The sequence below is a fragment of the Eublepharis macularius genome, chromosome 14 (assembly GCF_028583425.1).
Source record: "Eublepharis macularius isolate TG4126 chromosome 14, MPM_Emac_v1.0, whole genome shotgun sequence".
Classification (NCBI taxonomy): Eukaryota; Metazoa; Chordata; class Lepidosauria; order Squamata; family Eublepharidae; genus Eublepharis; species Eublepharis macularius.
In genome coordinates, this window is record NC_072803.1 from 56657770 (window position 1) to 56682932 (window position 25163).

General features: G+C 47.2%; 1 protein-coding gene across 1 annotated transcript; it reads left to right on the forward strand.

The window, feature by feature from the left end:
• The first annotated feature begins 1411 nt into the window (after nucleotides 1–1411).
• On the forward strand, nucleotides 1412–24130 carry PIP5KL1 (phosphatidylinositol-4-phosphate 5-kinase like 1). The gene is made up of 10 exons (XM_054997270.1): nucleotides 1412–1432; nucleotides 3806–3991; nucleotides 7769–7819; nucleotides 10754–10908; nucleotides 13722–13846; nucleotides 14535–14569; nucleotides 16666–16721; nucleotides 17671–17786; nucleotides 20388–20550; nucleotides 22811–24130. Exons 1-10 carry the CDS (start codon nucleotides 1412–1414, stop codon nucleotides 23361–23363), a joined length of 1461 nt encoding a protein of 486 aa, XP_054853245.1. The 3' UTR covers nucleotides 23364–24130.
• Nucleotides 24131–25163: the final 1033 nt, after the last annotated feature.

Here is a 25163-nt window from a genome sequence, read left to right on the forward strand (position 1 = left end):
GCCAGATTCTTTGAGAAAGTGGATGGAACACGAAAGAAAGGAAAAAGGGGAGCAGATTAGAGGTACATTTTCAAATAATAATAATAATAATAACAACAACAACTGTGCTTATATACCGCTCTTCTAGACAGATTAGTGCCCCACCCAGAGCGGTGAACAAGTTAGTGTTATTATTATCCCCACAATACAGCTGGGGAGCTGGGGCTGAGAGAAGTGGCTTACCCAAGGCCACCTACTGAGCTCATGGCAGTAGTGAGATTTGAACCAGTAGAACTGAACCACTTAACCACTGTGCTACAGTTGCTAGGAAGGAAAGATGTGAACTGTCAAGTGGCAGCAAGTTCCAGAGGAGAGAACACAGTGGAGGGGGATGGAGGGATGAAATAGATGAAATCTGCTGTCTGGGTAAGAGAAAAGCCCCAACAAAGTGAAGAGAATGAGAGAGAAAATAGAAGAAAAGACAGATTAAAGAGGAGCCCGAGTGAAGAGACTAAAAAACAAACAGGGGTAACTTACAACTGGATCCGTTAACTTAAAATGGGATACCAAGGCCAAGAAAGGGAATGGGAAAGGCAACATGTGAGCAAAACAAGGTACAGCAAGAACCAAATGAGAAGAAAAATTAAGCATGGAGGAGAGAAGCAAAAACTGAGCTAGAGGCAATCTGAGCCAAAGAACAATAGTAGTGTTTGGAAACTTGGGAAATGAGAAATGAATGTCCACGGCAGTGTGTTGTACTGGCTGGAGAGTGGGAGATGTGAGTTCAAATGACGACACAGTCACAAAATTCCCTGGGAGACCTTAGGGCAATCACCCTCTCTCAAGGCCAAACCAGACCGAAGCTGGGAGTTCGGCCATTTTAAAATCGGTATCACCAGGCTGCAGGGGTATAATTCAGACTGGGACCACAGCACAAGGGGCAGGAGGGTTTAATTCTCCCTCTCCTTGACACCAGTGAGGTAAATAGGGCTGTACCAGGTTGGGAAAACGGCATGGGATGGAGCATGGAGAATTATACTCTCCTTCATGCCAATACCCTGGTCCAAGCTGGGCTCCAACTTGCCTGAAAATTCAATTTTTCGTAAACTCGCAGCACACATCTGGTTTGGTCGTCAGCCTCACCTATTTCACAGGGTTGTCGTGAACATAAAATAAAAGACCTTGGAAGAAAGGCAGGATCAGAACATTGTAAGAGATCTAAAGTAGGCTTGGCCTGTCTGTACCTGACTGGCAAGAAGAGGCCCTGCCCAAGCGTTCTGGCACTGCCCAGAAGGCATCTCCCCTCCTAACCTTGCTAGGAATTTCCGTGTGCCAGCCGGTTCTGTGGTTTCCAGGGAGATTAGAACCATCGGATTCACGTTCCACCCCTATCAGCTTGTTTCCCTCAGAAGACATCATACCATCAGTTGTAATGGGTTCTTCAGAAATCCAAGTACGTAGAAAGCCTTTCCTAGCATTTATTATCTTTCCTCCCAGCACAATTTCTTTCTTTCTGTTTCTTTACCTATCAGTGCATTTTTCTCCAGGGAGCTCAGAGCATCGCATGTGGTTCTCCTTTCTCTCATATCAACCCTTTGAGGTAGATCAGGCTGGGAGAGGGGGACCGGCTCAGAGGCACCTGGCGGGCAGCCTGGCAGAGTGGGAGTCCCATTTGGAAGGCTATGGCCCGTCTTCTGCTCTAAGTTGGGCTGCCATGTTTCCAGGCAGGCCTTCAAATAAATGAATGGTGGGGAGGTTAACTTCTGAACACGTTGCCCAGGCTCAGAGTCTGGATTCTGAATCCAAAGGAGTTAGCCGTGTTAGTCTGTAGTAGCAAAATCGAAAAGAGTCCAGTAGCCCCTGACTGATCAACTTTACTGTTGCAAAAGCTTTCGAGAATCACAGTTCTCTTCGTCAGATTGTGGAGGGTAAGAAGAAACAGTTTCTGTTTCCCCTTGCCAGATTATTTAAGCAAAGAGTTGCCAACTCTAGGGAGGGCAGAGTTTGGAGAGGGGAGGGACCTCTGCTTATTAATTTATTATTTATTTTATTTTTAACCCCCCGTCTCTGCAAGCAGGCTCAGGGCAAGGTACAACATTGATTAAAATAAAACTTAAACTCAATCATAAAAACAGCAACAGATAAAATACTGTACCCCTTCCGGGGCAGCCAGCGTGAGTGGACTCTCCATACCCCTTGTAGAGGGAGACCGGTGGAAGGCTTGGCAATGATGGACTAAAATTAGCCTCCACCGTATGCCTGGTGGAACATCTCCGTCTTACAGGACCACCTAAATGATACAAGATCCTGGTGGGCCTGAGTGTCCTCAGACAGAGAGTTCCACCAGGTTGGGGCCAGGACTGAAAGGGCCCTGGCCCTGGTGGAGGCCAGCCGAGCCTCCCTGGGGCCAGGGACCACCAGTAGATGTTTTCCGGTTGAACGAAGTGCTCTCTGGGGCACATACAGGGAGAGACGGTCCCTTAGGTATGCTGGTCCCAGTCTGTTTAGGGCTTTATAGGTCAAAACCAACACCTTGAACCAGATCCGGAATTCTACTGGGAGCCAGTGAAGCTGCTGCAAGATAGGTGTAATGTGTGTCCTACATGAAGCTCCAGTTAGAACATGCGCAGCAGCATTCTGGACCCGTTGAAGTCTCTGGATCAAGTCCAAGGGCAGCCCTGCATAGAGCAAGTTACAGTAGTCTAACCTGGAGGTGACCGTTGCATGGATCACTGTCGTTAGGTCCTGGGCCGAGAGGTAGGATGCCAGTTACCGGGCCTGCTGAAGGTGGAAAAAGGCCACCCGAGCCACCGCCGCGATCTGGCCCTCCATAGACAAGGAGGAATCCAGAATCACGCCCAAACTCCTAACCGAAAGTTACAATGCCATAGAGTCCATCCTCCAAAGATACCATTTTCTCTCAGGAACTTCTCTCTCTAGTCTCGAGATCAGTTGTAATTTTGGGAGACCTCCAAGCTGCACCTGGGGGTTGGCAACCATAAGTAAGAGCCATAATGCTCTACAAATAATGCCTCCAGGGAAACAGAGAGTCCTGAATGGGCACAGCTGTTCCAGCCAATAAGTGGTGTCTTTGAGCATTGCCAGTTTTGTACAGCATTAGCATTGTGTTGCCCGCTGTATTTTGAACTGTTGATAACACGATTATAATGGTTAGGATTTTATTTTGATTAGCATACCTACCAAAAGCAGCCCCCCCCCCTTTAAACTGGTAGAAGACAGACAATTGCAGGAGAAACTGAGCCAAGCTACAAGTGATGAATTACACTTGCCTGGCAAGTGAACAGATTCACGTGTATTCCTCCCTATTCACTTGCTCTCCACTTGATCAAGTGGAGCACAAGTGAACAGGGAGGAATACACGTGAATCTGTTCACCGCCAGGCAAGTGTAATTCATCACTTGTAGCTTGGCTCTCAGTACAGCAGTGTGCATGGTGCAGGTTTGGGCGTTACACTGGGAGTGAGATCGCCCCATTTTTGGCTATGATCTATTAGAAGGCATGTATTTTGCAAAGGGGTATCCATGTCAGCCTGCCATTGCAAAGTGAAACTAGAGTCCAGTGGTGCCTTAAGGACTGACAACATTTATTGCAATATGAGTTTTTGTGAATTGCAGCTCATTTGTGCAGGGAGTGGAGGGGTGGGGGGAGTTGAGACAGAGAGGAAGGGTGTGAATTCCATCATGGATCAACCATGTGTCAGTTCCCAAGGAAAGGGGAGGAATTAAGGTAGAAAGCTTAGATGTGAATCTTCCTCTAACGTCTTCCTTGTTCTGTGTCCCCACCCACCCACCCGCCCACCCTGCAGGCAGAGGGATCTGAAAGGCATAGGGGGACGGGAAAGCTCCGGCGCCTCTGGAGAATCCGTCAAGAATGGAAACTTTTGGGGTTCTTTGAGATCAACTGTGGCCATGAATTCTACGACTTTACGTGCATGCTGAAAGAGGGCCTTAAGGCTGCGGTTCAAGAGGCTATGGATAATCCACGGACAGCAGTGAGCATCACTTGTGGCACAAGGGTCTGGCTGTGTCTGTGGAGGACTCCTCTGTGACCTTGCACAGCCACTGAGTGTGTTTCTTCCCACCAGGAGACTTTAGGGGAAATTGTCCACGGCTGTGTATTTGGGACCATGTCTTTGGGACTGGCTACCCTTGTGCTCCCTTCAACCGGTCTGGCAGAAATCTGGCATGGTCCAAGCACGTTATTGTTGTGGTTTGGTTTTCCCCAGATGGCACTAAAGACACTTTGAAAGCAAGGCTAGTTGTGTGGAGAGTGAAGAAAGCAGAGCTCAAGAGAAGCAAGTCCCCTGTTACCTCCTCCTCTAGGCACACCTCCTAGCAAGAAATGGGAGATCGCCTGGAAGGCCTGTGTGTTGTGAACAGTCTTCCATTTCCTGGAGGGCATGGGACTTCTTTGGAGACCAGCTTGTGTCTCTGGGGCCAAAGGGAATGCAAGCGAGTCCTGCTTTGCTATCCTTATAGCAATAATTTGGGGAAGGGGAGGAAAGGTGTAGGGAGACAAATACTTAATACTTAATTAGCAGAGTTTAGCTAATAGTTAATTAGCAGAGTTTAGCAGAAATTGTGCATTTAATGAGAAATTGCGCATTGGATTTAATGAGAGCAGACACACTCCAGTTTAGCTCTGTAAAGATATTTTACTACATAAAGGATAAAAATAGGGTTAGATTGGTAGAAAATAAGGAATGGCTAACTGACTACGTCTTTCCTAGTAGAAGGTAAACTCAAGACTGAGGACACTGTGAACAAAGAGCAATAAAACATCAGTATATATCTTCACTTAATTGTCCCCCCAATAAACAGGTCGCCCAATACAGAATCCTAATTCTACTTCATTAAGAACAGTGACATCTCTTTCACTGACGGAAATCCTTACTCGAAGCCTAAGTGGTTAAAGGCAGGGCTTTTTTTCAGCAGGAACGCGGGGGAACGGAGTTCCGGAACCTCTTGAAAATGGTCACATGGCCGGTGGCCCCGCCCCCTGATCTCCAGACAGAGGGGAGTTTAGATCGCCCTCCATGCCGAGCGGCATGGAGGGCAATCTCAACTCCCCTCTGTCTGGAGATCAGGGGGCGGGGCCACCGGCCATGTGACCATTTTCTCCGAGGGCAACCCACTGAGTTCCACCACCTCTTTTCCCAGAAAAAAAGCCCTGGTTAAAGTCAAATAAGTTTCACTAACTAATTAACTCAGTTTAACTTTTTAACGACTGAAACAAAAACATTTGCTAAATCCCAACAAAAGAGCCACAATTAGGCATTGAACTTGATAACCATGATTTGGGGAAAGGCCAAGGTTACGATGATTTGGGGTAAGGTGGAGCCTCTCCTTTGCATGCAGAAGGTATTGGGTTTGAGCCCCAGTATTTCCAGATCGGATAGGAGGTGTTCTGAGACCTGGAGAACTGCTGCCACTCAGAGCAGACAATGCTGACCTTGATAGACCCAATGGGTTTGACTCAGCGTAAATCAACTTCATGTGTTCCTTTAGAGGGAAGGAAAAGGGAACTGTAATAAAGGGTCCCATAAAATATGCACTGGCGGGCCCTGTGTATTCACTCCTATTTAAAGAACCCATCAGGGTTTCTGCAGTTGTAGAATCTGGCAATTATTGCTGGATTGGGGATTGATCACTGAGGAAACCACACAAGTGTAACTTCTCTTTGTTCCCTCCTGGTTGTGCAAGCCTGTGCACACACACACAGAGTGCAGACTTTGAAGATCTTAAATTGCATGTGCAACAATGCTTGTTAACTGCACCCATGTAATAAATGAGTTTAATTTAAGGCCACTATAGTTAATTAGTTAAATGACAATTTATTTTATTTTCATTATTTATAGTTTGCCCTTCTCAGACTCAAGGCAGATTACATAGCGTAAATCGATCTGAACTAAAAATGGAACATACCGTAAACAATGCAATAGGTTACAGCAACAGTCAGTACGCAGTAGTATAGTCGGCAGTTCTTATCCCTTTTCTAAAAGTATCTCTTTGAACCATTTTGATACGGTGCAGCCTTTCTACCTGTGTAGAAAAGCCCGCCTGACAAATTCAGTTTCGCATACTTTGCAGAAAGCCAGAAAAGTGGGAGTCTTCTGAACATCAGGCAGGCCATTCCACAAGGTGAGGGCCAGAACAGGGAATGTGTATGTGTGGATAGTTGCTGATTTTGCCCATTTGTACCTGCAGAAGTCCCTGCTCAGATGAGCAAAGCTGATGAGGTGGACAGTCAAAAGAGAGGAGGTTTCATAGATACGAGGGGCCAAGGCCATGAAGGGCTTTGACTTTAAGGATGCTGCCAATGGGTTGGGCAACAAGGAGTCAGAGTGGTGAAAGTACAGGACTAGGATGGGGGGATCTGAGTTCAAATCCCCAATCATCCACAAAGTTAACTGGGTGATTTTGGGCCAGTTACTGTTCCTCAACCTAACCTACTTTTCTGAGGATAAAATGGGGGTGATGTTATGCTGAAAACCCCCGCCCCCTCTGTGCCCTATCCAATTAGACACAAAGGGCTGGAGTAGAGAGAGTGATTTATAACATCAGGATTACATTTGTGCTTAGTTCTCGTGGCCCCGTCTTACATGCCCAGGGTGAGGCCGATCGCCACCTTGAGGCCAGGTAGCAATTTTCCCCAGGCCAGGGATCCTGATGGTGTTTTGCCATCTTCTGGACATGAAGTAAAGGTGACTGGGGTTGTGGGGAGGGGAGGTATTTGTGAATTTCCTGCATTGTGCAGGGGGTTGGACTAGATGACCCTTCCAACCCTATGATCCTATGATAACAACTTTTATTGCAATAAGAGGAGAGGAGACTCAAGGCAATTTGATGCCAGAAAAATGGTTCCCTTTGCTCCTCCCCTGAGCAGCAAAGTTCTTTATAGCCTTTATGACATTAAGTCATCAGTGCAATTAAATATAACATGATTGCTTGACAGATATTGCAGTGTGAGAAATTTAGCACACATGTGCAACTTTTAACGTGCAGAGTTAGCTTTTCTTACAACACGCATGTGCGGCCCTATACAGTCAGCTGTTGTTTAAGTTTGTTACCTTTTAAGCATTCTTTCTGCATGTGTCCGATACACACACAGTGCCTGCTTGTATGTTATCTCTAAGACAGGGCCAGGAATTCCTGCTGGCAGCATCTAGTGGAACTAAACACAGCTTCTCAGAGCAATTGAGCAACTGTAAATTGCTTATAGTAAATACATAGTTAAGAAAATACTTTGTCAGGGCTATCAGTACCTAATTGGTTATTAATCACTATAGCTGAGCTTGGCTGCGGTATCAGTGGGGAGAAGGATAATCCCTCTCTGATTTCCCTGGGGAAAAGTGGGAGGGGAAAAAATCATTTTTCCATGTTGTAAGAGTCAGCTTTGATACAATAACATTAAAAGCTGCAGATGGCAAGTGCTGGCTTTGAAGAGGTATCCCATTCTGGCGGACAGAGACAGGGAGAATGCTAATTTTAAAACATCACCTGCATCTATGCAGATAATATTCTTTTTTGCTTTAAAAAACTGGGTTTCCCCCCCTCGTACACAGATTTAACCAACAAATCCATTGAGTCAAACTCCCAATTGACTCAGGTTCCTTTAACAGACAATTATCCTAGTTTTATTGAAAAACCTGGCAAGTTTTCTGAAAATGAGTAATTGCAACAGGCCAGATAAAAACATGGTCGATAGGAATGGTTTTTCTTGATCCTGGCACCTCACGGCTTCCTCTCCCCCTTTCTCTCTCTGCCAGGATATCCTCAACGAGGCAGATTTTACTGCAGTGCTTAAACAGGCCCACAAGGTAGGTCCCAAAGCTCAGCCCTGCTTTGCCCAAAGCTCAGCCCAGGACAGGGTTGCCCCTGTCCCAGTTACACAACCGGCAGAGAGGGGAAGTTGCCAAGCTGTCAGAGCAGGCCAAATCACGGTTCCAAGGCTCAGGCACAGTTTAGACAGCACTCACAGCTTCAAGTCCAAAGGGGTATTCCAGAGTCCAGTCCACAGTAACATGCTGGGGTCGGAGATGAGGAAATCAGAGCCAAGCTACAAGTGACGCCTGACACAGGTTGGACACTTGTCAGCTTCCCTCAGGTTTTGATGGGAAATGTAGGCGTCCTGGTCTTGCAGCTGTAATGGAGAGCCAAGCTGTAAAACCAGGATGCCTACATTTCCCATCAAAACTTGAGGGAAGCTGACAAGTGTCCAACCTGTGTCAGGCGTCACTCAGTTCCAAACTCAAAGCAGTAAGGTAAATACTCAGCAGACATGTTGCTTCCATACAGCCACTTCCTTCTCTGCTGCTTTTAAGCCTCACACTGCTCAGCCACCTGTGCTGCATCACCCACTTAGGGCAGCAAGGGGAGAGGAGGCGTGCTCCCTTTGCTTCCCTAAATGCACTCGGGAGGCTTGCCAATCCCCTGCCCGAGGCGGGAGATCCTCTGCCCCCACCTCCTCCCCCCCAACCCCACTTACCTGCCCAGCAGGGGGGGGTGCCCCTCCCGGCAGTGCAGTGCACCCCCGGGTGGTGTGGCGCACCTCTATGCCCTACTGCAGCAGACCCCGCAACGGGCCCATTTTGGGCCGAGCCAAGCCCACGGGGGGTGATTCAGCCCTTTGGCGAGCACGAGAGTACACGCCGGGCCGCCCTTTGACCCACATGATGATGTCACTTCCCAGAAGTGATGTCATCACGCATGCTGGGAGCATGTCAGAAGATACACTGAAGACCACAGAGGGTGAGTGCCAGGCTCCCAATCCCCCGCCAGGGGACCTGGCAACCCTACTCGGGAGCCAAGCACCCTGGCAGTGGTTTAGAGGGAGAGGGAGCTGCCGGTGAGATCAGCTTCCTGTCCCTCTCATTGCCACCACCGTGCTTTGCTCCCAAGTGCAAGGGGGGAACACGCTTCCTCCTGCTGCTGCCAGCGTGCTCCCTTTGCTCCCCTAAATGCACTCAGGAATCGAGCACACTGGCAGCGTCTGTTTTGGCTCTCCGATAACACCTCCTCCGGCAGTCCCTCTACCACTGGCCATGGATCTGAGTCAGGTTTGTCTGGTTTGCCGGCTGCTCCTTCCTCAGAAGGGTCCTCTGAATCTCTTTGCTCTGCTCGTCTGGGCTGGTCCACAACAGCCAACCTCCAAGTGGATCCTGGAGATCTCTTGGAATTTCATCTTATCTCCAGACTAGAGATCAGTTCCCCATGCCTCTGACAAAGAGAGCTGTGGTTCTCGAAAGCTTATGCTGCAGTAAAGTTGGTTAGTCTTAAAGGTGCTACCAGACTCTTTTCTAGTTCCCCTTAAGAAAATGACAACTTTGGAGGATGGACTGTATGGCATTATACACCGCTGAGGTCCCTCCCCAAACTCCACCTTCCCTAGCGCCCCCCCCCCCGCCCCCAATCTCCAGGTATTTCCTAACATGGAGCTGGCAACCCTCACTTCTGTGCATACATCATTTATTTTTGCTTTATTTTACTCCTTTTATAATCTGCCTTTCTACCCAATAGGGATCCAAAGCAGCTTACATCCTTCTGCTCACAACAACCCTGGTTACGCTGTGTGACTGACCCAAGGTCACTCAGCAAGTTTCCGTGGCAGAGTGGGAATTCGAACCTGTGTCTCTCAATCCTATCCACTACAGCAGAATGGCTCTCTCATTTTGTTCCCTCACTGAGAACACAATCAGAATACATTTTGCAGGGAAAACATGTATAGTCCCTGAATCTGCACGATGCTTTCCTTGGGGCTATATTTTAAGGTTGCCAACTCTGTGTTTGGAAATTCCTGGAGATTTTAGGGGTAGAGCATAGAGAGGACAAGTTCTCCTAGAGAAAATGGCTGCTTTGCTGGGTGGCCTCTCTGGCATTATGTTGTAGCATAGTGCTACAAATCAATATTCGGCTGGTTCAACTCCCACTACTGCCATGAGCTCAGCAGATGACCTTGGGTAAGTCACTCCTCTCAGCCCCAGCTCCCCAGCTGTATTATGGGGATAATAATAACATGGAGTTTGTTCACTGCTCCGAACAGGGCACTAATCTGTCTAGAACAGTGGTATATAAGTGCAGTGTTGTTGTTGTTGTTGTTGTTGTTGTTGTTGTTGTTGTTGTTGTAACCTGCTGAGGTTCCTCCTGTCCCTATATCCCATCCTCGCCAGGTTCCACTCCCAAAATCTCCAAGAATTTCCCAACCTGGAGCTGGCAATCCTAAAACAGTTTTGTGTAGTGGTTAAGAGCAGCCGGACTCTAATCTGGAGAGCTGGGTTTGATTCCCCACTTCTCCACTTGAAGCCAGCTGGGTGACCTTAGGTCAGTCACGGCTCTTTCAGAGCTCTCTCAGCCCTACCCACCTCACAGGGTGATTGTTGTGGGGATAATTATAACACTTTGTAAACCGCTCTGAGTTGGCGTTAAGTTGTCCTGAAGGGTGATATATAAATCAAATGTTATTATTATTAATGTGGTGCCATAGAGTCTACCCTCCAAAGCTTCTATTTCCTCCAGTGGAACTGATCTCTGTGGTCTGTTATAATCCCAGGAGAATTCCAGCCACCACCTAGAGAATTGCAACCCCAGTTGGGAGGCAGCAAAAGGGATGTATGGGGGGGCAGGCAGTTGGTAGCCCAAGGTAGGAGCTCTGTGGCTGATTCTTCCCACTCCAGGGGCTCCTGTTTCTGTGACACCCGCCATTAACCTCTTTCACCCCCTCCCCAGTTGTGTAACTCAGTTCTGTATTGGTGCAGGGCTTTGAGATGCGGACGTATGCTGGCCCTGCTTTTTCCAGATTCAGGGATTTCCTTGGCATGGTGGACAGCGATTACCAGCAGTCTCTCAGTTGCGAAAGTGCGTACCTGCAGTTCATCACCAACTCAAAGAGCACTGCTAACTTTTTTCTCACGTAAGTGAGTCCTGGTTGCAAGAGGGACATAGGAACACAAACAGATTTGTTCTCACTCCAAGTAACAAGAAGCAGGACTGGTTTAAAGTATTTTTGTCACCCCAAGCCAAGTTCACCCATCCCTTCCTGGGCCCCATACTAATGCCAGCTGGATCCAAGATGGTGAGTGGTAGCACAGGCTGTTTATCTCCCATGCTGCTAATGGCTTGGAGGGAACTGATGCTGGTGGTACATTCTTGGTCCGGCTCCAATCTGGTGGAACTCTGTCTGTAGATACTTGGAGCCAAGCTACAAGTGACGCCTGACACAGGTTGGACACTTGTCTGCTTCCCTCAAGTTTTGATGGGAAATGTGGGCGTCCTGGTCTTGCAGCTTGGCTCTCCGACTGCTGACCAATGGACTTCTCAACTGTCACTTGTCCAACATTCTGCCAAGCTGCCTACGTTTCCCCTCAAAACTTGAGGGAAGCTGACAAGTGTCCAACCTGTGTCATTCGTCACTTGTAGTTTGGCTCTTGGACTCGCCAAGATCCCTTATCCTTTCAGTGGGCCTGTAAGACAGAGATGTTCCACCAGGCATATGGTTGAGGCCAATCTCGTATCCATTGGTGAGCCTCCCTACCAGTCTCCTGTTGGGAAGGGGACTGTATAGTAATCTCAGCCCCCTACATGAGTCATAATGTGACCAGAATGGCTGTCTCCTCCTTCCCCCTTGTGCACCATTGGCAGGGATGGATGGTATGGTCTGCTATCTTGGGAACTGTATTTTAATGTATTTTATGATCATCATGATGCTGTGGTTTTATTGTGATTTTAAATGTATGTTGTAACCTGTTGTAACCCACACTGAGCCCACTTGTGGAGAGGGTGGGCTAGAAGTCAAATAAATAAATAAGGTAAAGGTAAAGATAATTACCGAGTCATTGCTGACCCACGGGAGGACGTTGAATCACGACGTTTTCTTGGCAGACTTTTTACGGGGTGGTTTGCCATTGCCTTCCCCAGTCATCTACATTTTACCCCCAGGAAACTGGGTACTCATTTTACCGACCTTGGGAGGATGGAAGGCTGAGTCAACCTTGAGCCGGCTACCTGAACCCGGCTTCCGCCGGGATCGAACTCAGGTCATGAGCAGAGCTAGGGCTGCAGTACTGCCGCTTACCACTCTGCACCACGGGGTTCCTCAATAAATAAATAATAGTGCTGCTCCAAATTATCAATCGGGTGGCTCAGCCCAAGAACTAATCTTGGGGAGATGTCCCAAGGGCAGCACTATTGGCTTACATTTAGGGATAGTTTTGGACCTGCCGTTTCGACTTGATAATCCTTTTAATATTGCGCCAATCCAACTCCTAGATCACTCTTTGCATGTCACTTTCTACTTCTTTGCCACCAAATTTTCTCCTTTTAACTGTTTAGTGTTAGTTGTATATAAATGATGCATAGTGTAAAAAAAGGATGGAAGAAACAAAGCGGTTAGGAATGGCTGCAACAAAGGGGCAAAACAATAAGGGTTTGAGAACCAAAACAAACACATACTTGTACATTCCTGTTTGAGTTTCCTGGATGGATGTGTTCATAATTAACAAATTTATAGTCTGTACACCTAACCCATGGGACTCACGAGGTAGCTCCATCCAACATCACACAAAGAATACAAGATAAGATCAATAATGAAAACATTTATCAAAGAAACAGCCATAAAATCAAATCAAAGCCTGCCATTAAAATGAAACCAGCCGTAAAATTCAGTACAACAGCCACTGACAGCAGCAATAAGAGAGCCTTAAATTCACAGATGCAGCATAAGGAAACCGTAACATTTACTTTTATCTACAAATATGCAGCCAAAGTGTAAGCAAATATGCGAAGAGATACTCCCCTAGGGCAGGAAATTCTCTGTCCACATCAGGTCCAGAGAGACCCTAGATAGCCTGAGGCTTTATCTTCTGCCATATTTCAATCTGTCTCTTGTAAAACTGCCAAACTGCTTTTTCTCAAGGCCAAATTAGACATGATGGAGTAGGGGGGGGGGGTCCGTATGTTCATGTCTCCATCTGTTCACCTGTAAAAAGGTGATCGTGTTTTAAACAACAAACAAAAACGGAGCGCGTGAGTAAGAAGTACTGAATCCTAGCCCCTCAATTTTCCTTAACAGCTGTACTCCACTGAAAACAGCAGGGCTTTTTTTCAGCTGGAACGCGGTGGAACGGAGTTCCGGAACCTCTTGAAAATGGTCACATGGCTGGTGGCCCCGCCCCCTGATCTCCAGACAGAGGGGAGTTGAGATTGACCTCTGCGCCGAGCAGCGCGGAGGGCAATCTAAACTCCCCTCTGTCTGGAGATCAGGGGGTGGGGCCACCAGCCATGTGACCATTTTCTCCGAGGGCAACCCACTGAGTTCCACCACCTCTTTTCCCAGAAAAAAAGCCCTGGAAAACAGAAAAGTGAGATATTGTGCCCTTTGAAAGCTTGCTGGTGGTGGAGAGTGCCCTTAAGTGATAGCTAACATGGCAACCCCATGGTGGGGTTTGCATGGCAAGAGACTAACAGAGGTGGTTTGCCATTGCCTGCCTCTGCAACTCAGGTTTTCCTTGGAGGTCTCCCATCCAATTACTAACCAAGGCTGACCCTGCTTAGCTTCTCTGGCTCACCTGGGCTATCTAGGTCAGGGCCTATAATTGCTTGCATGATTGCTAAAGAAACTTACAAAACTGGGTGCAGGAACATACATGGTGTCAGTAATCAATTGCAAATTGGGCCAAGGAATCTCACCTTGGTCACTAGCATGGTAACCATCTTCCTTCTCCACAGCAACGATAAGCGTTTTTTCCTGAAGACGCAGAGCAAGCGAGAAATCCGTTTCCTCCTCTCAAACCTGGCCAAATACTTTGAGCACCTGGAGCGATACCCCCACTCCTTTCTTGTCAAATTCCTCGGTAAGAAGCAGACCCAGCAGTATTAACACTCCTTGGCAGGGCTTTTTTTCTGGGGAAAGAGGTGGTGGAACTCAGTGGGTTGCCAGCACAGGGGGCAACTCTTGGCGGGAGGTGGTGCCCCTGGCACTACCTGTGCATGTGCATCTCCCAGGACCGCACAATGACGTCACTTTGGGTCAGCTGTAACAAAGGGGGAGTTTTTTACAGTTTAAATCGCCCTCGGTGAAAATGGTCACATGGCCAGTGGCCCCACCCCGGGGCCACCAGCCATGTGACCATTTACAAGAGATGCTGGAACTCCGTTCCACTGCGTTCCTGCTGAAAAAAAGCCCTGCTCCTTGGTACAATAGGCGGTGACCTTATGGATCCTGCTGTCACAAGAAGGCTGCTAGTTTAGGTGGCTTTAGGAGGAGGCTGGAGGTTTGTCCAGGACTATTAACCATGACGGCTAAATGAAACCTCCATGTTCAGAGGCAGTGTATCTTTGAATCTACTGCAGCCTTCATGCTCTCCTTGCAGGGCTGGCTGGCCACTGTGGGACACAGGATGGTAGACTGGATTGACCCTCGGTGTGATTCAGCAGGGCCCTTTATGAATTAAGGCAGCCTAAAAATCAGCAACAATAATCTTAGGGGGTTGGGATAGAACCTTTTCCCCTCTCACTTGTGCGTTTTCTTCATTTCTATAGGAGTCCACAGTATAATTGTTCCTCAAGAGAAGAAGGTAGGTTCCCTTAAAAAGTTGCTGTCAAGAACTTTTAAGTCTATCCTCTGATTCTTGGAACTTTAATCATTTAATCGTGACTTTAATGAATTATGCATGCATTAATTATTTTATTTTATTTTACTTCATTTTTACCCTGCCTTCCTCCCCGGTGGGGACCTAAACCAGCTCACATCATTCTCCTCCATTTTATCCTCACAACAACCCTGTGAAGTAGGCTAGATTGAGAGTGTGTGTCTGTCCCAAGGTCACCCAGTGAGATTCCGTGGCAGAGTAGGGATTCAAACGCAGTTCTCCCAGATCCTAGTCTGACACTCTGACCACTACACAATACTGCCTCTCGCACACGATGCATGAATTTGCACCAGTTATTTGAACAGGGGGGGGGAGTTCTCTGCCGCTGGCTTAAGATGATGCGTGTAGTGTAGGATCAGATTAGGGCTGGGGACATCTGGGTTTGAATTCTGTGTACCGGAAGATTTGGATAAAGATCAGAAATATTTATTATACATGCAGTGACAGCAGCAAGAATTCTACTAGCGTTCCTTTGGAAAAGACCAGTAATACCCCAGCATGTTTGTCCCCATGGAACGACAATTATTCCATGGGGACAAACGTGTACAAGATCTGATGTGAATATCTATATGTTTCTGTCAGTAGGGGAAAAAGCAACTTGGGAAAACTGTGCAGGGAGGAAAGTTTAACATAAACACACCCCTTTGCACTTTAATCCTGACAACAATTGTGTCCCCGTGTGTTGGATTTTTTCAAGAAAAAAACTGCCAAGAGCTTCATCCACAGAACTCCCAGCAACTTGTTTACCTGTGTGCTGAGCCATCACTGCTCCACAAAGGAGCCCACCTTTGAAGAGGCATACCATCTCGCAGCCTCTTTGGGCTTCTCCGCTCCACCCCACTTTTCTACCCCAGCATCAAAGATTTAGATAATATCCTTCTAAGAAGAGGAGGACCAAGCTGCCTCTTACTCAGCTTTCAGAGGAGGACAGACCAAAGAGTTAAGGATCTGTTTACCTTTTTGCTCCCAACTGTCCTGACACTATTCTTTGGTGTATAGAATGCTATTCTCAGGGACTTCCTCTTCGGGCCACCTCTTCTTCCTCTTTGTCACACTCTCCATTTTGCATCATGGATTCAGGACCTTCCATCACGCCATCTACTGGCGTGATCGCTAGACAGAGATCTATCTCTCATCTTCCCTATTCTCTATGAAGTTCCCACAATAAAGAACTCTCATTTCTTTTCTAAAGCTTAACCAAGGTGCTGCTGAGTCTAAGTCTCTCCAACACGCACACTGCAATGCAGGATCCTGTAGTCCATGTTGCTCTGCTTACTGTGCTCTCTGCTAACAATCCTGACAATACTTGAAAAAAATACATTAAATGAAGCCCTTGATTCTATGGCAAGTGAAATCTTATAAGCAGTCTGATCAAGATTTTCTGTGGAATAGAGCTTCAGTGTCCTGATTATTTTTATACACACATGCTCATGTGTGAATAGTGGATTTAATTTTGTGAGCCTTTTTTAAAAATGCTGACTTAATTCTCCTTTTCTTGGCATGAAATTTTATTTTGTTTTTTTTAGTATGCCATCATGGAAGAGGTGGAAAGTGGTCATAACAGCAGGCAGGAAAAACAGCTGCAGAAAGAGAGCATTCTAAAAGGAGCAGCTTTTAATGTGGTATAGCCCTAGGATTGCCAGCCTCCAGGTGGGGGCTAAAGAGCTCCCAGAATTTCAACTGATCTCCAGCTACAGAGATCAGTTCCCCTGGAGAAAATGGCTGCTTTGGAGGGTGGACTCTATAGGCTTATATCATGCTGGGTTTTTTCCCTCCCCAAACCCTGCCTTCTCCAGGTTTCATCCCCTAAATCTCCAGGAATTTATCAACTTGGAGCTGGCAATCCTAGCCCTCTTGCGTCACAATGGTAGTATAATCCTCTTTGGCATGATAAGGATAGTGTGTTTTATCACCTTTTCAAGGCTACTGAGACAGAGAGGGCCATGCCATGCCAGAAGCTGCATGTGTGACTTGTCTGCTAATAAACTTAGACTTGTTTTCTTTCCCTCTTTTCTCTCTAGAAATACTTCATCATCATGCAAAGTGTCTTTTACCCTCACGAGAGGATTGTTGAGCGGTGAGTGACTGGCCAAGTTTGAGCTGAGTGTGGTTTGCGGCAGCTACAGGTGGTTGTAGAGGCTGCGGTTGGATTTGGACAGTGTTTGTTTTGGGGATTGGCTTAGCCGGGATGCAGTCCTTCCTCCCCCTAAGATCTGTGGGGCAGGGCACTCTCTGGGCCAAGCTAGAAGTGATGAATGACACTTGAACGGCAAGTGAACAGACTCACGTGTATTCCTCTCTGTTCACTTGCTTTCCCCTTGTGCTCCACTTGATCACATAATGATCAAGTGGAGGGCAGGTGGAGCACAAGTGAACAGGGAGGAATACACGTGAGTCTGTTCACTTGCCGTTCAAGTGTCATTCGTCACTTGTAGCTTGGCCCTATGTGTATCTTTGGCATCCACTGGCAGAAAAAGAGATTTCTGCAATGTCACCGGGCAGAAGTCTGTTGACTTTAAGAAGCCTAGTTCCAACTTCTCAGCTAGCTGCAATAACGGTCCAATCTCTGTGCTGTGGGTAATGGGATTGGAGTGACTTCACATGGAAAACTGGTGGGTGAGAAGAAATGCTGAACGCTGCCCCCTTTGTTCCCCCCCCAAAAAAACATTTTTTCTTTGGGAGGGGTGGGTCTTACTTCTGCTTTGAGGAAAGCACCTGGGAAAAGGGGTTTGCGGCAGGGGTGTTGTCAAGGGAAGGAATCAGCACCGTCCCACCTGCCTCTTTCATGCATGAAATGCCCCCTTCCATACACATATTCTCCTTTGCTCTAACACATGGGTCTGCTGTTATTATGCTTAGCGAGGCCCACAGCTGATGCTAGTTGTAGCAGAGTCTTCACCTTGAAGAGCTAGATTTCTATGTTGAAGCAACATAGTCAGACCTGTATTTAGCTAATCTTTGCTTTCTAGCATGCCATAGGAAGGTGCTTCTTTCTTTTTTCTCCTCCCCTTCCCCCCAACTTGAAGGTATGATATTAAGGGCTGTCAACTTGATCGCTGGGTAGAAGCTTCCCTGGAGGAGGGCAGTCATATAATCATGGTTTTTAAGGATCTCAACTTTGAAGGAAAGACCATCTGCCTTGGTAAGTTCTTTTTCTCTCGCCTGTTCCTTGTGTGGGCTGGCTGGGGGGCACAGCCTTTGCCTGCAGGTCCCAAAACAATTGCCACTCTGGTCTCAGTACTGGAACACATGATGTAACAATAAAGGAACCTTCCCTCTCTCTCTTTTTTAAAAGCACACTTTTTAATAAAAGTCAAATTGGTTTAGATTAGAGATGGGTATGAACTGGGAAAATGGCAGTTCGTTGCTGTTCGTGGTTCGTCATGTTTCATGAACCACAAACTAGCATGAACTGGTTCTCACACCTTAAAGAAATGCAAATTGGCAATTCAACGGAGCCTACAGTACTTGTTCTCGCAGTGAAAACAGAGCTGAATTGACACTTTGCCCTCCGGAATCACTTGCAGATGCAGCCACACAAAGGCAGCTCCCTTGAAAGTGAACCAGTTCATTTAGTTTGTGAACACGTCACTTCTGGGGCAGCAGAAGGTCTGCAGAAAGCCCATCCCCTCCCTGTTGCCTAGGAAACTGATTGATCAGTGCCAGGCTGTCTGCAGGGACAAACCGAGAAATGAACCAAATGACGGTTCATTTGGTTCATTTCTCGGTTTGTCACTAAAAATTGTTGTGGCTCGTCGCAGTTCGTCAGAAATGCCCTCTGACGAACCAACAGTTTGTGAACCAAAAAAATGGCCCGGTTCATGACAAACTTTGGTTCGTATTTCGGTTCGTGCCCACCTCTAGTTTAGATAGGCAGTTTCTACCTTGATAAAAGTCACTGAGTCCATGTACAGTAAAACATACTGTAGGCACTGACTCTGATACATGAACAACCCCAGGACATTCTTATATGGTCTCCAAGACTGACTGGTTATGGATCGGCTGAAGGCTTCCAGCACTCGTCAACACCAGATCGGGCCGTTTTCACACATCTTTAAAATAGCACAAAACTCACTGAACACTGGAGACTTTGTAGCACGACTTCTGATGTCACCAGGATGCAGGCAGTTATGAGGGTGCCACAAAAATGGCATCATGATGGGGGGACATCAGAAATCGTACGACGAAGCCACCAGCATTTGGTGATTCTTGTGCTATTTTAAAGATGTGTTAAAACGGTCCAAGACTCCCTTTTTTGCTCTGTTTCAAAATGTAGCTTCTGATTTGTGTGCAAAATTCACATACATCCCACGAGGGCTTCCTCCGGCATTGCAATGGCTGCCTACAGGTCATATCAGATAAGTCCCTGGGAAATTTGTGATGGATCTCCTGCTTTGTGGGAGGCTGCAGTTTGGGACTGCCATGTGGGTGACAGCTAATTATCACCTTGTGCCTTTGCTGTCTTCAAGAATACGCCCCCCCACCCACCCCAATGCCACTCTTAGCCATGACTAATCCAGGGTATTTTGTGGACCCCAGTGAAATACCCTCATCCCTGCTGGGGCCTGGATGGCAACAGGATCCAAGCCCACACTCTTGTGGCTCTTGGTCTGGAGCTGGCCAGCTGCAGCTCAGATCCAAAAGGGGATGCTGATTTCCTCCCGTACCACTGATGGCTGGGAGCAAGCTTGATGCATCGGCATCCACTTGCTGGGCAGTTCTTCTCCACCCTCTGCTCTTTCCAAGTCATAGAGTCTCTCTACGTGTTACTAAGTACTGAGGGAAGCTCAAGTGCAGGATTGTATTGTAGTCCTCAATGCACATGCAGGCTGTTCTCCCTCGGTGCATGTGAATGCCACTTTCAAGGGAGCTGCCTTTGTGTGGCTGCATCTGCAAGTGATTCCGGAGGACAAAGTGTCAATTCAGCTCTGTTTTCACTGCGAGAACAAGTACTGTAGGCTCCTTTGAATTGCCAGTTTGCATTTCTTTAAGGTGTGAGAAAGTGTCAAGATCTGCATTTCCATGAATGGATGTGGGGGAAAGTTGATATCAAATGTGTGAATGAATTCACATGGAGCAAACTGAAGTGTGACTATGCGAGTGAGTGCAAGGAAAGTTGGAGAGGGGACACGTGAAATGAGGTTCACTTGAGTGTCCCTAGGTTACTTAGTAATGTATAGAGAGACTCAGAGTCTCTCTACACAAAACATCTTACACAGGGATGCTCAAGTGACTTACTTTCTGTGTGGTCTTATATTCAAGTGTCCTCTTTCTCCCTAGCAGTGTATGTGTATCCACAACGGGAGAACAAGTGTAAGATCTTTCCCTTTGTACAGGGGTGGGCAAATTGCGGCCCGCGGGCCACATGCGGCCCGCTACAGAGTTTTTTGTGGCCCGCCAAGACAGTAGAAAAGTGTGATAGGGTATATTTGTCTCATTAAACTGATTCTAAAATTAAATGTGCTTGCAGCTATAGATGATATGAAATAAGCACAAAAAATAAATTGAATAAAACTACCACTATTTTATTTAATTTATATTTATTGATTTTTATGATACAATTTATACCTTTTCTGAAATGCAAAGTTAACTAATGAATGCAATCATTTTAAAAGGTGCGGCCCTCCGCTAACCTCTGCTCCCACAAAGTGGCCCCCGAGCCAAAACAATTGCCCACCCCTGCCTTTGTAAGATGTCTTGTGTAGAGACACTCTCATAGTCAATGTGCTCTCTTGCTTGCTAGATGAGCAGCGTGCCTGGTTTATGCATCAAGTGGAGCTGGACACACAGTTCCTAAAACAGCTAGATGTGATGGATTACAGCCTCCTGGTGGCATTTCAGCCCCTCCATGAGGACGAGCAGGCCATAAACCGGACCCTGGCTAACATCATTGCCAGGACGAAAAGGTGAGTGCTAGAAGCAAGAATGTCTTGGGTAGGGTTGCCATCCTCCAGGTGGAGCAAACAAGAAGAACCCTCCCTGAGCTGGAGGAAAATGCAATAACTCACAGTATTAATCTTGTATAATTATATTTAAAGTGACTAGTGCAATAAGTGAATAAATAAGTTATATACAATCAGGGCTTTTTTCTGTGAAAAGAGATGGTGGAACTCAGGACCACACAATGGCATCACTTTGGGTCAGCTGGAACAAGGGGGGAGTTTTTTAAAGTTTAAATTGCCCTCAGCGAAAATGGCCACATGGCTGGTGGCCCCGCCCCCTGATCTCCAGGCAGAGGGGAGTTTAGATTGCTCCCCTCTGCCTGGAGATCAGGGGGTGGGGCCACCAGCCATGTGGCCATTTTCAAGATGTGCTGGAACTCCGTTCCACCGTATTCCAGCTGAAAAAAAGCCCTGTACATGATCATATACAGTCTTTTTATAACATTATACAAAAGACAATCATACTCATCTAAATGTAGCAAAAGGTATTCCAAGAGTTCCAACGGTGATAACTTTAAATCAGTATCAAAAATAGCTCTATTACAAATATAAACTCGTGTTCCTGTCAGTCTTCCACAGTGCAATACAGAGATTTCCACAACACAATATAATGTTGTAAAAAGATTGTATATGATTGTGTATAACTTATTTATTCACTTATCGCACTAGTCGCTTTAAATATAATTATACAAGATTATTTATTTATTTATGTCATTCAGGGCTTTTTTTCATTTGGAACACGGTGGAACAGAGTTCTGGAACCTCTTGAAAATGGTCACATGGCTGGTGGCCCCGCCCCCCTGATCACCAGACAGAGGGAAGTTTAGATTGCCCTCCATGCTGCAGCACGGAGGGCAATCCAAACTCCCCTCTGTCTGGAGATGAGGGGGCAGGGCCACCAGCCATGTGACCATTTTCAAGGGGTTCCTGAACTCCGTTTCACTGCATTCCAGCTGAAAAAAAGCCCTGTATATAAGTCTATGGTCCCTAACTCATTCACGAAGCATCTGAGACCCCATCCCTATGATACAGCCCTCTCATTTGAGTAAAAAGCCTTTCGGTTTTGCATTGTGTACGAAAAGCCAGGGGAACGGGGGCTCATCTGTGAGTTATTGTGTAATACTGCGAGTACTGCATTTTCTGCATTTTCTTCCAGCTCAGGGAGGATCCTTCCTGTTTGCTGCTTTTGTGCTCCGGAGGAACCTCTGTTGTGTTAACTCAGCCTCCAGGTGGAGCCTGGAGTTCTGGAACTACAACCAATCTCCAGACTACAGGGATCAGGCTTTGGAAGGTGGACTCTATGGCATCATAACCCCATTGAGCTCGCTCTCCAAACTCCATCCTCTGCAGGCTCGGCTCCCAAATTTCTAGGAATTTCCCAAGCTGGAGTTGGCAAGCCTAGCGAGTACAGTAGGGTTGCTAACCTCCAGGTGGAGTCTGGAATTTTCCCAGAGCAATTGAACTCCAGACTCCAGAGATCATTTCCCTTGGAGGAACTGGCAACTTCAGAAGGCAAAGCCCGTGACATCACATCCCACTGAGAGCCAAGCTACAAGTGACGCCTGACACAGGTTGGACACTTGCCAGCTTCCCTCAAGTTTTGATGGGAAATGTAGGCGTCCTGGTCTTGCAGCTGTAATGGAGAGCCAAGCTGTAAAACCAGGATGCCTACATTTCCCATCAAAACTTGAGGGAAGCTGACAAGTGTCCAACCTGTGTCAGGTGTCACTTGTAGCTTGGCTCTGAGCTCCCTCCTAAGTTCTGCTGTCCCCAAACTCAACCTCCAAACTTCCAGGAATTCTACAAGCCAGATATGCCGACCCTAGTCTGGGGGCTCGCGTCACGGCCTGGCTAGGAGTTTCAGGTGCTGTGACAAGGTACATTCTTGCTCCCCATCATTAAATGAATATCATTGTACTCTTTCATTGGTTTATTACTCCTAGCTGTATTATTACTTGTATTTAGTTAGTTTGTCATGGCGTTTCCCCCCCCCCCAAGTCGTGGACTGAGTCAGACCCTTTTCCCCGTTTAACCCAGAATTGTGTGAACTGACCAGGGGTGGCCCTCTGTGCTCTCCAAGGTCTTTGCCTTGTCTTGTGACCTCAGGTCTTTCATAAGCAGAGATACCAGGGACTGTCTATATACAAAGGAGGTGCTTTACTTCTGGGCCTCCCCTTATCTCCCTTCTTACCGCTCTATGGATCTCATTGGTTCCTTCCAACAGGTCGCTCAACCCTCACAGCTCCCTTCTGCATGGAGGCACAGAACCCACCGATCTGGCTTGCTTGTCTTCAGTTATGCAATATACCTCCAGCGCTGACCAGATTAGTAATTACACTGGAAGCAGCTTACACGAGTTTCTGGCATATTACATGTTGCAGAAATCCAACTTTGACTTGCATGCGGGGATTGCTGACCACAACGATTTCTTCCAGGAGGCCCTGATAACTTACCTGTCACAGGCAAGTAGCTGTGAACAGCTGCCCAAGACTCTCTCTGGAATGGAGGGCAGCCTTACAAACATCGCCGACTCCTGCCTCCGCATGACTCAGAACAGACGCCTCCTGCCTGATTCCAGGAATCCCTTGCACGTGATCGACGGGCCTGAATTTCGCTACTTTGTGGGTATCATTGATCTCTTCACAGTGTACGGCTTCCGCAAGAAGTTGGAGCATCTTTGGAAAAGCATCCGGTATCGAGGACGGTCTTTTTCCACCGTTAGCCCCTCTCACTATGCCAGGAGGCTTTGCCAGTGGGTAGAAGAACACACCACATGAGTGCAGGTGGGGTGGCGGAGAGAGGGACAGCATCCTTTGTCGTTCTTCCAAGTTCTCTCCCAGCTCCTCCGGAAGTCAAAGCTATGGTGGCAACTTTTTGGCCCTAGATACGACATCTTGAGGAACTCTTCTGCTCTTCTGGCCGCTGGCTGCGCCGAGAAATTCAGCCTCAGAGAGCACAGAACTTTCCCGCAAATATTTGGTGGTGATGGTGGTGGTGTTTGTTGAATGTGTGTGTGTGTGCAACTGGGTCCCTCTGCAACAGCTGTGGGTTTGAATCCTGGACAGTGGAATCAGCAGTGATAAAACTTAGGGTGATCCCACAAAAACCTCTGGATTGAAGTAAAATTAAGGTCAAGCAAGAAGAAACAGCGAACTGACTCAGATAAGAGAAGCTACAGGAAGGTCCTTGAATGTTCTCAACTTCACTTTTGAATTGGTAAATAGCAGCTGTGGGCTGGGTGGGGCTGAGTTGGATCAGGGCTGTGCCATGATGGGAAAGGGGAATTAGGCCTTCCCCATTTGTGCTACTTTCCTGTGCCTACCACCACCACCCGGAGCTGCCATTTGCCTCAGAGGTTGAGGTGATTATGCAGTTTGCCTATATGTTTCCTTGTAATGGAGATAATGGAGACCTGTCCAAGAGGTTTGTTTAAGTTCCTGAAAATGGTACGGGGACCCGTGGAGTTGTCCCCAATCTACCTCAGGCCCTTCCTACATCTGCTGTTTACCAATAAAAACTGCTCAGGGTATCAATTCACATGTAGTTTGGCCTTAAGAAGCCCCAAACGCATTTGTACCATTCCACTGATGGTGAAGAAGGGGAAAGGTTTGCTCCTTATTAAAGGATATAGACACTCCAGAGAAACGCACTGGTTTATTTTTAAGAAATGGCATAAATCTGGATCAAAGATGTCCTAGGACAGGGGTCTCCAAAAATGGTGCCCATAAGCACAGTCATGTCCACCGATACCTTTCCTGCTGCCTGCCAAGTGTTTTTAGAAAGCGAATGGAGCTGGGTGATGCTTTTGCCAAGCATGGATTCTGATTTGCCATTGGAGATTCGATTGGCTGTACAGATTTTTTAAAAACATTGCTGTGGCAGAAGCTGAAGCAGCCATTTTGTGGCTGGCTCCACCTCCTGCAGCAGCCATTTTGTGGCTGCATCCACCTCCTGCAGCAGCCATTTTGTGGCTGCATCCACCATACCGTATCAGAATTCCAAATGTGCCCACAGGCTCAAAAAGGTTCGGGACCCCGTCTTAGGGCAAACGTATAAATTATAAGGGGCAGCAGACAAGGAAAGATGAGTGGGAGCATGCCTTGGAAAAATCCTAGAGCCTTTATGGCCCTCTGCTCATTCCAGGAAACCCAGTGTTAGAGCATCCCCTAACAGGTGACACTGTGCCTCTTCTTTTTCACACAGAGACCCAACTGCTCCCTCCCACCAATTAGGCAGGAAGCTCTTCTCTTCCACTGCCACAAAAACATTTCCCCAAAATTAGGAGAAATATTGGGGGCAGTATCCAGGATCATTAAGAACTATCCCCTTTTCTTTTGTCCAGGGCTTTTTTTCTGGGAAAAGAGGTGGTGGAACTCCGTAGGTTGCCCTTGGAGAAAATGGTCGCATGGCTGGTGGCCACGCCTCCTGATTTCCAGACAGGGGGGAGTTTAGATTGCCCTCTGCGCCGCTGAGCGGCACGGAGGGCAATCTAAACTCCCCTCTGTCTGGAGATCAGGGGGCGGGGCCACCAGCCATGCGACCATTTTCAAGAGGTTCTGGAACTCCGTTCCACTGTG

Excerpts from the sequence above, each read along its gene's own strand:
- PIP5KL1 (XM_054997270.1), top strand. The coding sequence starts at position 1,412 with ATGGGTTCTTCAGAAATCCAA. Across the intron at positions 14,570-16,665 it reads TTGTTCCTCAAGAGAAGAAG|AAATACTTCATCATCATGCA; the intron begins GTAGGTTCCCTT and ends TTTTCTCTCTAG. Across the intron at positions 20,551-22,810 it reads ATCATTGCCAGGACGAAAAG|GTCGCTCAACCCTCACAGCT; the intron begins GTGAGTGCTAGA and ends TCCTTCCAACAG.